The sequence below is a fragment of the Molothrus aeneus genome, chromosome 27 (genome assembly GCF_037042795.1).
Source record: "Molothrus aeneus isolate 106 chromosome 27, BPBGC_Maene_1.0, whole genome shotgun sequence".
NCBI lineage: Eukaryota > Metazoa > Chordata > Aves > Passeriformes > Icteridae > Molothrus > Molothrus aeneus.
In genome coordinates this window covers 2,645,439-2,656,728 of record NC_089672.1, presented here as the reverse complement: position 1 = coordinate 2,656,728, position 11,290 = coordinate 2,645,439, and the positions used below count along the sequence as shown (strand labels likewise).

Genomic DNA, 11,290 nt, shown 5'->3' with positions numbered 1-11,290 from the left:
TCTGTGGCAAGGTATACCCTCAAAAACAGATGATGGCCCTTGTGCCACCCTTGGGACAACTTGCTGGCGGTGTCACCCCTCCCAGCACGTCCCCGTGTCACGTCACCAGCGTCTGTGACTCAGAGATAAGATGGAGGCATGTTTAAAAACACATCCCTTGTCACTACAGGACACGAGTCCAACGCTGAAGCACCCCTGCAAAACAAGGGCTCGGTCCAACCCCCGGGGAGGCCTGCAGTGATAAATTCAGGAATTTTGGCGTAGCCTTTGCTGTTGCTCCTTTCCCTGGGCAGCTCCTGGAGCAGTGAGGGCAGCAGGGATGCAGCTGCCGGGGCGGGTGCGGAGGCTGGAGGTGCAGCTGGAGCACGGGCAGGCCCACGGTGGTGGGGAGCTGCTGCAGGGGCGGGTGCAGCTGGAGCTGCGCGGGGCAATGCGGGTGCGGGCGCTGGAGGTGTGTGCCCGCGGCCTGGCCACCGTGCACTGGCTGGAGAGCCACAGCATCGGCCTCAACATCGTCTACCGCGACTACACGGCCTGCCAGACCTTCCTGTACCGCCGCCGGCAGCTCATCCACGGTAAGGCCGGGGCACACAGCGGGTGGCTGTGCCAGGGCGTGGGGTTGGGATCTCCTTGGGTGGGTCTGTGTGCCAGGGCGTGGGGTTGGAACCCTCTTGGATGGGTCTGTGTGCTAGGTTGTGGGGTTGGGATCTCCTTGAGTGGGTCTGTGTGCCAGGGTGTGGGATTGGAACCCGCTTGGATGAGTCTGTGTGCCAAGGTGTGGGATTGGAACCCCCCTGGATGAGTCTGTGTGCCAAGGTGTGGGATTGGAACCCTCTTGGGTGGGTCTGTGTGACAGTTTGTGGGGTTGGAACCCTCTTGGATGGGTCTGTGTGCTAGGTTGTGGGGTTGGGATCTCCTTGAGTGGGTCTGTGTGCCAGGGTGTGGGATTGGAACCCGCTTGGATGAGTCTGTGTGCCAAGGTGTGGGATTGGAACCCTCTTGGATGGGTCTGTGTGCTAGGTTGTGGGGTTGGGATCTCCTTGAGTGGGTCTGTGTGCCAGGGTGGGGGATTGGAACCCCCTTGGATGAGTCTGTGTGCCAAGGTGTGGGATTGGAACCCCTTTGGGTGGGTCTGTGTGCCAGGGTGTGGGGTTGGGATCTCCTTGGGTGGGTCTGTGTGCCAGGACATGGGACTGGAACACTCTTGGATGGGTCTGTGTGCCAGGGCATGGGACTGGAACCCACTTGGATGAGTCTGTGTGCCAAGGTGTGGGATTGGAACCCTTTTGGATGGGTCTTTGTGCCAGGACATGGGATTGGAACCCCCTTGAGTGGGTCTTGAATGGGTCTGTGTGCCAGGGTGTGGGATTGGAATCCCCTTGGGTGTGTCTGTATGCCAAGGCATGGGACTGGAATCCCATTGGGTGTGTCTGTATGCCAAGGCATGGGACTGGAACCCTCTTGGGTGGGTCTTGGATGGGTCTGTGTGCCAGGTTGTAGGATTGGGACCCTCTTGGATGGGTCTGTGTGCCAGAGCACGGGATTGGAATCCTCTTGGATGGGTCTGTATGCCAGGTTGTAGGATTGGAATCCTCTTGGATGGGTCTGTGTGCGGGTCTGTATGCCAGGTTGTAGGATTGGAATCCTCTTGGATGGGTCTGTGTGCCAGGGTGTGGGATTGGGACCCCTCAGGCTGCAGGTGTCCCCTCAGAGGCACCTCTGCCCTGTGGATATTGCTGACCCACACAGAGCTGCTTGCCCTTCTTCTCACCTTGGCTGAGGGTTGCTCTCTCTGCTGCTGGTTTCCAGGAGGCTGATGGCAAAGCCAGGGCTGGGGAACACCAGGGATTTGTGGCTTTTGTTGTGTTTGCACAGGGGAGAGCAAACACGAGTGTCTGTTCACAAGTGTGGAAAGAGCACTTAGTGCTTCAGCCAATGTTTGTTTTCGGGTCCCTGATGCTGGGGCCGCGTGCCCAGCTGGCACGTTGCTTACATCTGCTGCAGGAGGACAAGCCACTGGCATGCCATTCTTTGTGTGCTTGGGATGAAATGATCCAGAGCTGAGGGATATGGGATGTCTCAACTGCCCATCCACTCATTAACTCTGGCTTTTCTTAGGAACATGCACATCTTTTATCCTCCCCTCCAATAACAGGGTCACAGCCATCCCTCTGTTGCTTTTCCTCCCTCTTCTGCCTCTTTCCCCGTTTCTCATGGCCTGGTTGCCCTGCCCTGGAGATGGCTGTAGTTCTTATGCTGAGGGCATTTCAATGTGTCAGTGGCCAAGTGCAACCCAGAATGGTGCCAGCCCAATCTGGCAAATGTAGATGTTACAGGAATAAACTGGAGGGATGGAAAGAGGACCTGAACTGGCTTGTTGGAGGTTTTCCTGTCTCTGGACTGTACTAGGAAGGTAATTTTCTCTATTTCTGGACCACTGTGCCATGCCATCTGCTCCAAACACCTGCACTGCTCTGGAGTTTGTGTCTTTTGGCAGCAGCTCTTCCATGCTGTGCCTAAGGATGTCCTCTTGGCAGCTGCACCCCTACAAAGTGTCCAAATTACAATTAATCCCTTCTCCAGCAGTGAAGCTCCTGAGAACTTGGTCATGCAGTTCTTGGTCCGTGTCCCATTAGCTCTGAGGTGACAGGGTGAGTTTTATCCCCCATTATCCCAGCAGGGAATGTCTGCAGGGAAGCCACAAGCTGCTGCCAGCACGTTTGGATTCTGCTGCAGGGACTGTGTGCTCCAGGAGCCCCTGGAGCCATCTGGGGAGGGGCACTTGGCCAAGGGCTGCAGGAATTGCAGGAGCTGCTCACAGGGACCCTGCACACCTGCAGCTCAGAGCTGGTGGCTCCTGGCCCTCCCTGTCTGCACAGGGACTGCCTGGGGGGCAGAGAGCCTCACCAGAACTTGGGTTTTATTGTCTCTGTCCGCACACAGATTCCTTTCCTGCCTTGTGAGAGGGACACGTGTGATCACCAGGGTGTTTTATAGGCATAAACAGCAGAGAGGGGCTGTCCTGCAGCCAAAATAACTTCCTTTGGATCCTGCTGTCCCCTGTTCTGTCCCCAACAGCAGCGTGAGGGCCTTCCTGATGTCAGCTGGTGAGAAACGTGCCACCATCCGACAGTCAGGCCCTGTGACTGCTCCTTTCTTGTTGCTTCTCCACGAGATCAGCTGTGTCTGCGTGGTGGTTAAAAAATGCAGGTTTTGTCATGGTAACGAGGCAGTGCAGAGGAGGGAAGCTGGGCACAGATAAGCGCCCTCCCTCCTGCTCTCCCCTCAGCTGAGTTTATCTGCAGTTTCCTGGCAGGGTGGTGAGTGCTGGCACCGGGGTGCTGCGCTGAGAGACAAGAAAAAAGTGTGCAAGAAGGATGTTCAGGCAGGGCCTTTAAACGTGTGTTGTGTAATCATCTGAGAGAGGGAGCAGGGAGAGAGGACGTGATAGGAGGTTAATGGGCAAAGGCAGCACAAGGAGAGCCCTGGACTCCTCTGTGTGACATGATGAGAGGATAGGAAACATAAATAATTGTTGTGCAGTGATCTTTTCTCTCTGAGGATCCTGCAACACTTCCCAAAGGTGTAGTTCCTGCCCTGGTGAGAGGCAAACATCCAGAAGCCATTTTATTTTCATGGAGACATCCAGGAGAGTTCTGGCATCAGGGCTCTCCTTCCTCTGTGGGGTGGCCTCAAGCAGCACCTTAATCCTTGTCCCTGCACAGCAATCCCAAATCTGGCAGGGATGGGGCTGGTTCCTCAGCCTGGCAGCACGTGTTTGTGCCAGGCTCTGCACTGTTCCATCTCACCCCCACACTGGGCTGCTGCCTTCCCCGTTTACCCGCTGCATTCCCTTCTCGTGTGACTCCGGGCTCGCTGGGGAGAAGCCACCAGGTCGCAGCAGCGTGCCAGGGAAGGGGCAGCCCCCCATGAGCAGGGTAGGCTGTCAGCTCCTGCTGGGAGCAACTCCAGCCTGGCCAGACTCTAGATGGGGCTGAAGAGTTGGAGATGATGCCCTGAGTGCTGTGCCCGGCCTGGCTGGGCTTGCCTTGGGCACCTGAAAGTCCTTGGCTGTGCTCCCCACCTGGGGATGGCAGGAGAGAGGAGAGACCCTGTCTGGGTGTGGGGGTCCCAGAGGGGTCAGCGAGGGGCTGCCCTCCCTCCCTACATGGCACAGCTGAGGGCATCGCGTGCCACGGGAGGGAGGTTTGGTTTGGTTGGGTTTGGTTTGCAGGGATCTGCATCCCGTGGGCGAGGGCTGAGTCACAGCCCAGGGGTGTGTGCCGGGAGGAGGAGGAGGAGGAGCAGGCTGCCAAGCAAAGAGAGGGGCCCAGCCAAGGCTCCAGCCCTCTCGAGAGCCTCCCCACCTCTCATGTCACTGCAGGGACAACAGGCACCTTCCCTGAGCTGGTGTCACCAGTGAACTCGTGCTGTGACGTGTCTTCCTTCCTCCTTTCCCTCTCCCTCAGAGCTTTTGCTGTGATTCATGTTTGCCTGTGGCAGCAAATGGCCGTGCACATAAAACAAATCACAGTCCCCTTCCCCTGGGGAGGGAGGCACACAATTCCAGTCCAGCCTTGGAAACAGCTAAAAGCAGTACCAGGCTTCAGCCCAGCTCATTTTTTTAAGAGGCTGTGATCAGCCGAGTTCAGCACAGCAGGTTCTGCCCGGCGTGGCTGGGAGCAACTCAAAAATCCCCAAAACTCAGGCAGCCAAATGCTGAGTAACGTTTTTAATGCCTGTTCTGTCTCATCCCTGGCCTGTGCTGGGGGTGCAGGGCTCTGGTGCTCCACAAACACGACAGCCATCCCCAAAGTGGAAGTTTCTAAGGCTGCATTAACCCTTTTGGGGGGGGCACAGATTCCTTTCTCCTCCCTTTTACATCATCTTGGGGTGCTGCTGATGGTGATGTCCCCCCTGGGAATCCCCAAAACTCAGGCAGCCAAATGCTGAGTAACGTTTTTAATGCCTGTTCTGTCTCATCCCTGGCCTGTGCTGGGGGTGCAGGGCTCTGGTGCTCCACAAACACGACAGCCATCCCCAAAGTGGAAGTTTCTAAGCCTTTTGGGGAGCACAGATTCCTTTCTCCTCCCTTTTACAACATCTCAAGGTGCTGCTGATGGTGATGTTCCCCCTGGGATTCACCAGTTCCCACTTTCCACACTTTCACCCCAGCTGAGCACCAGCATGGAGCTGCTCCTGCCCATGCAGGTGGAATTTATCACTGGGTTTGGGACACCAATCCCAGCAGGATCTGGTGGAAAACTGGCGCTCGCCTGGTTAACAAGCGCAGGGAAGAGGATTGCTCACCCTGTCGTTGCACAAGCTGAACCCCAGCCAGTTCTCGATTTCTTAGAACTGAGTGATGTCCCAGGCATCCCCGCGTGTCAGGAGCCCAGATCCAGCTGTGGCCGGTTCCCAGCCCTGGGAATGGCTCCTGGGGAGGGAAGGATGGGGTGTGGCCCTCAGCTCTGGCCTGGGGGCACTGGAAGGAGAGAGGAATCCCCCCTGACCACAGCCCACGGCTGTGACCCTGGGAATGGGGATTCTGAACAATGACGGGGTGGGATGGCAGGATTGGAGCTGCAGGGGGAGTTTGAGGGGCAAGGATGGGGATTTTGGGGGGCAAGGATAGAAGCTGGTGAGGGAGCTTGAGGGGCAAGGATGGGATCTTGAAAGGAGTTTTGGGGGACAAGGATGGAGGTGGAGGGGAAGTCTGGGGGACAAGGATGGAAATTAGAGGAGGGCTTGGAGGTCAAGGATGGGGATTTTGAGGGGCAAGGTTAGGAGCTGGAAAGGAGTTTGAGAGGCAAAGATGGGAGCTGGAAGGGGATTTTGAGGGTCAAGAATAGGAGCTGGAAGAGAGTTTTAGGGGGCAAGGATAGAGTTGGAGGGGAAATTTTTGGGGGGGGGGGGAAGATAGAGCTGGAAGGGAAATTTCTGGAGCAAGTAGAGAAGCTAGAGAAAGGTTTGGGGGCCAAGAATGGGAGCTGGAAGGGGACTTTGAGGGTTAATAGGAGCTGGAAGGGAGTTTTAGGGGGCAAGAATGGAGTTGGAGGGGAAATTTGCGGGGGGTCAAGGATGGAGCTGGAAAGGAAATTTGTGGAGCATGTACAGAAGCTAAAGAAGGGTTTGGGGGCAAGGATAGGAGCTGCAGGGAGTCTTGGGGGGCACTGCCCGGCCCAGAACAGACAGGGAGTCTCCCCCAAGCACCGGCAGCGCTCGGCCCCTGCCCAGCCCCCGGTGTCCGTGGCAATGTCTCGGTGCGGCCCCGGGATAACTCGGGGAGCCCGGCTGGGACCAGCCCCGGCCCCGCACGGTCGCACTCCGCCAGTAGAGCTCGCAGGGGCCGATCCGCACATGCTCCCTGCCTTGTTTTGCTGAGCCCGGCCCGGCCCGTCCCGCCCCGCCGGGGCCGCCCCCGGCGGCGCCGGCCGCTAAAAGCCGGGCTCAGCCGAGCCGAGCCGGGTTCAGCCGCATCGCGCCGGTCTGGGCTGAGCAGCGCCATGATTTTCGGTCGCCTCAAACGCTTCTCCATCGTGCTGGAGGGCGCGGAGCGGGATGGCCCGGCCGCCTTCAGCCCCGGGCAGGCCGTGTCGGGCCGCGTGGTGCTGGAGCTGGCGGCGGCCGCGCGGCTCGGGGCGCTGCGCCTGAGGGCCATGGGCGCTGCCCGCGTCCACTGGACCGAGTCCCGCAGCGCCGGCTCCAGCACCGCCTACACGCAGAGCTACAGCGACCAGGTGGAGTTTCTGAGCCACCGAGACACGCTGATGGCACCGCCAGGTACGGCAGCCCCTGCCCCGGGGGGAGCTCCGGGCGCGGCGCCCCTCAGGCGGCTGAGGGCAGCGGGCACCGCAGGGGCTGGGACAGCGCGGCTGTGGGGCAGCCTGGGCTGCTGCGGGCTCCAGACACCCAGCCGGCTGAAATCGGGGTGCATGGCACCCCAAAACTGCAGCGATTTGGGTGCAGGGGACAGCTTGATGCTGGGGGCTCCAGACACCCCCGCCGGCTGAAATCGGGGTGCATGGCACCCCAAAACTGCAGGGATCTGGATTTTAGCCTGGCTGCTGAGTGCATGATACACGAACAAGCTGAAATTTGGGTGCCTTAGGGACTGAGCGCTCTGTGGAGGTCCCCGCAGACCCTTCACGTTCTGGTGCACCCCGAAATCTTGGGGTGCACAGCTGGATGATGCCGCTGTGGAGGGCACCTCGGCTGGGGACAATGCTCCTCCTTTTCTCTGAGCTGTTCATGGCAGGGAGGCAGCGTTGGAAAAGTGTGGAGGTTCAGGAGCTTGTTTTGAGCAGCCTTAATGAACCCTTCAGCTCTGGGGTGTAAACTCTTGAGGGGCCTGGGGGCTTGGCTGGCCACTCTCTGTCCAGCTGGGCATCTTGGGCTCCCACTCCAAAGCTGTGGGGTGAGGTGGCTGAAGGTGAGGGTGAAGCAGAGCCCACCTGGGGAAGCTGCCCAGCTCTTCAAGGAGGTGCCCCTGGGCCGTGCCTGTCTGCAGACACATGGAATGCAGACAGTGCCCAGCTCTTGTGTCACAGCTGCTGCAGCCCAGCCCTGGCAGAAACTCTGCTGTGCCCTCGTGCTGCTCCTTGCTGGGTGCTGCACACCTCTGTGACCTGCCTGGTAGGAGGTTCTGTAGGAGGGAGCTAATCCTCCTCGATCTGTTTTGCCCACAGACAATGGTGAGGCCACTGTCCTGCAGGCAGGAAAGCACGAGTTCCCCTTCACCTTCCAGCTCCCTGAGTAAGTTGGCATTTTTGGGGGGAGAGGGCATCTTGAAAATTAGGGTTTTTTGAACAAAACCCTTCTAAAATTGTTTGTTGCTCATGCCCAGGACCCTGGCCACCTCCTTTGAGGGGAAGCATGGCAGTGTGCGCTACTGGGTGAAGGCCAAGCTGCACAGACCCTGGTCAACAGTGAAGAAAGCAAAGAAGGAGTTCACTGTGATTGAACCCATCGACATAAACACCCCTGCACTGCTGGTGAGCTCCCCCTGCTCCACTCCAGGGCTCTGACATCCAAAACTTACCCAAAGAAGCCCACGGGGAAGGTGTCTGCCTCCCCTTCAGCATCACAATGCAGGCCTGGTTTCCAGAGGGAATGTTTCCCCCCTGTAACTTGTGCCCTCCAGCCTTACCTGGGCTGGGCAGAGGTTAGCTGTGCCTCTTTGGTTATGGAAACTTTAATGCATTGCAACAACTTCTTGCATCAGATACCTGAGAAGTTGCTGATGCTCCCTGGCAGGTTCTTGGTGCCAGGAAGGTGATTGCTGTGAGTTTCATCCTTAGTTACTAAATAGCCAAAATATTTCCCTTTCTCCAGGCTCCCCAGGCAGGTGCTAAGGAGAAACTTGCTCGTGCCTGGTACTGCAACCGTGGCCAAGTGTCTGTGACTGCCAAGATTGACCGAAAAGGCTACACCCCAGGTGAGACCAGGTGCTGGGGCCCTTGGCCACCCTCAGTAGCCCAGAGGAGGGGCTTTGGTTCACTGTGAGCTGCCAGGAAATCAGAGAGCTCTAGTGTGGGCAGCATCCTTGGGATGCTCCTCCTGGATGAACCCACATGCCTGCCCTGTCAGACAGCGTGGCCAGCCCTCAGTGGGCCTGTGCAGCAATTCCTCGAGGCAGGACTGGGCTGTGCCTCCCCTCCTCCAACAAATGTGGGTCTGTCTTGGCAGGTGAGGTCATCCCCATCTTTGCTGAGATCGACAACTGCACCAGCCGGGCCGTGGTGCCCAAGGCCGCCATCATCCAGACCCAGACCTTCATCGCCCGGGGCACCAAGAAGCAGAAGAAGTCAGTGGTGACCAGCATCACTGGGGACCCCATTCCAGCTGGGAAGAGGGAGGTGTGGCACGGCCGGGCGCTGAAGATCCCGCCCGTGGGGCCGTCCATCCTCCAGTGCCGCATCATCCAGGTGGAATACTCCCTGAAGGTGAGGGAGCTCTGCAGGGGTCCCCTCCTGCCCCTCCAGACTGGGAAAGCACCACCAAGCTGAGCTTCCCTGCTCTTCCCTGTCTTGACAGGTTTGTGTGGATATTCCTGGGACGTCCAAGCTGCTCCTTGAACTGCCTCTGGTCATTGGGACCATCCCACTGCATCCCTTCGGGAGCCGCACCTCCAGTGTCAGCAGCCAGTACAGCGTCAACCTGGACTGGCTCAGCGCCATCCCAGAGCAGCTGGAGGGTGAGCATCTCCTTCTCCCTGGGGTAAACCCCCTGGTCAGGAGAGTGGGACACAAAGTTCTCAACTGGGCCAGTTTGGCTTTTTTTTTTTTTTAACCTAATTTTTTGGTCGTGGTGCTCGATCTCCTGGGTTCCTTCCTTAGGGAACTGAGAGGCTTTGGGAAATAGTGGGTTTGAAGCCCTTTTACCTGCATGTCCCCTATTTATGGAGAGTGTTTGCTATTCCCTGATGGTTCTCCTTTCTCTTCAGCCCCCCCTGAGTACTCAGCAGTGGTGTCCAGCCCAGAGGCCGAGCAGAGCCTGGCTCCTCCGTGCCGCAGCGAGCTCGGGGACATCCTGGAGGGTCCCTTCTTCGCCTACATCCAGGAATTCCGCTTCCGACCGCCCCCGCTCTACTCGGAGGTGATTCATCCCTCTGGGCTGGGAGGCTGCTGGAGGCTGGCATGTGCCACTGCTCAGGTTTTTGACTGTGGCCTTGGCTCTGCAGGTGGATCCCAACCCCGCGTCAGACGGCATCCGCCCGCGCTGCATGACCTGCTGAGAGAGGCGCTCCGGCTGCGTGCGGCAGCGTGACGATCCCTGGGGATGGCAGCTTGCAGCCTCACAGCGCTGGGGTCTGGAAACGGGCACGTGCCACCCCGACCCTGCTCACAGCTCTTGGCCACTCCTGTCGTCACTGTCCCCGGGCCCAGAGCCAGCGCGGGGCCGTGGCCCCGGCACGGGTAGGAGAACACGAGGAGCCGGGCGGGACACGCAGGGTTCAGAACTGCCCTGGGATTTTGGGGTTAGAACAGGGAATTCAAACCCAGATTGCTCTCCCCTTGCCTGCAGTGCCGTGCTCTGAAAACTTCTGTCAGCTCCTGGTGTGGAGAACAGGAGCTTGGAGGCGTTTCTCAGGATTACTGGAGAATGTTTGTTTGGATGGTGCTCAGGGTTGGGCCCTGGGGTGATGCAGCTGCAGCCCTTTGCCTGTGGCTCACCAGGACTGCAGGTCCCCAAGGCAGTGAAAGGTCCTTTCCTGGCTGGATGAAATAGAGGGCTCAGCCACTGCTGATAATCTTTGCCACAAGCCTGTGGGTACCTGTGGGGGGAATGGTTTGAGTCATTTAACCAAACTCTAAAGGCTTCCAAGGGCTGATAGAAGGACTTGGGGGATGAATTTATGATCTCTGGCAGTGTTTTGGTGCTGTTTGCTAAGAACAGGAAAGCTGGTTTGTGGGTATCAGCACCAAACTTGCGCAGTGTGCTGGTGCCTCCCCCAAGATGGGGCTGAAACCAACCCTCAAACTGTGGTACCAGCACAGGGGGCTGGAGCTGTGCCTGGTGGCCAAGGAAGAGAGAGGGAAGCCCAGTGTAAGGCTGGTGGCAGCCACAGCTGCTGATGGGAAGTGTGAAGTTGGGATAAATCCTTCAGGGCTGGGAGTCCTTGAGGTGTCAGGGGCCCACAGCAGCAACCTGTGCTCACTGGGTGGGAACCAGTGTGGTAAGGGTGAGCTGGATGTTGTGGTCAGGAGCCCAGGGGCTGACCCTGCTCACTGCAGGAAGACCTGAGCAGAGTTTAGGGGCTGAGGACCTTTGCATTCCCTCACTGAGACAATCTCTGGCCATGCACAACCAATGCCAGTGTGCCTTGGGCTCTGTGCTGGGGTTGCTCAGATGAGTCTTTTCTATCTGTGAACACTTTTGTAATGACCACTCTTTGTCTCTACTCTTTTTGTACAACTTTTTGGTGGGGAGTTTTTTGTCTGAAATAAATTCTTTAAACCAAACTGTTGCCTGGATAGTTTTCTGTTCTTCTTGTTGGCTGGAGCCGTGCTGTGGCTGTTGGGACTGGGGACTGCTCCCTGCCCTCTCTTCACTGTCCAGCTCTACCCTGTGCCCAGTCCTGTGCTGGGATTAACTGAGTCACTCACCCACCACTGCTCCCCACAGGTTTGGTCCCTTGAGCCTCCAGCTCCTCCACATCTGGGCAGTTTGAGCACTTTTCCCCTTACCTGGGATGCAGAGCTGCAAGCAAACCTGTTGTATTTTTCCACACTTGCTTCCTGTTTATGTCCAGGCTCTGGGAGGACAGACACATTCTCCTCCGTCCTGG

At 58.0% G+C, this 11,290-nt stretch overlaps 1 protein-coding gene across 2 annotated transcripts; it reads left to right on the top strand.

Annotated features, from left to right (window-relative positions):
* Window positions 1-298: 298 nt before the first annotated feature.
* On the top strand, window positions 299-10,964 carry ARRDC2 (arrestin domain containing 2). Of its 2 annotated transcripts, none has more exons than XM_066566205.1 (8): window positions 299-575; window positions 7,689-7,755; window positions 7,847-7,994; window positions 8,335-8,437; window positions 8,689-8,945; window positions 9,037-9,196; window positions 9,446-9,597; window positions 9,683-10,964. In XM_066566205.1, the coding sequence occupies exons 1-8, from the start codon at window positions 320-322 to the stop codon at window positions 9,734-9,736; spliced, it is 1,197 nt and encodes a 398-aa protein (XP_066422302.1). In that variant the 5' UTR covers window positions 299-319; the 3' UTR covers window positions 9,737-10,964. The 2 variants fall into 2 exon arrangements, with proteins under 2 accessions (XP_066422302.1, XP_066422301.1); XM_066566204.1 differs by lacking the exon at window positions 299-575 and adding an exon at window positions 6,499-6,783.
* The last annotated feature ends 326 nt before the right edge of the window (window positions 10,965-11,290 follow it).

Bases quoted from the DNA above. Each gene is read 5' to 3' on its own strand.
- ARRDC2 (XM_066566204.1), top strand. From the start codon at position 6,507: ATGATTTTCGGTCGCCTCAAACGCTTCTCCATCGTGCTGGAGGGCGCG. The intron at 8,946-9,036 runs GTGAGGGAGCTC...CTGTCTTGACAG, and splicing joins AGGTGGAATACTCCCTGAAG to GTTTGTGTGGATATTCCTGG. The intron at 9,598-9,682 runs GTGATTCATCCC...TTGGCTCTGCAG, and splicing joins CGCCCCCGCTCTACTCGGAG to GTGGATCCCAACCCCGCGTC.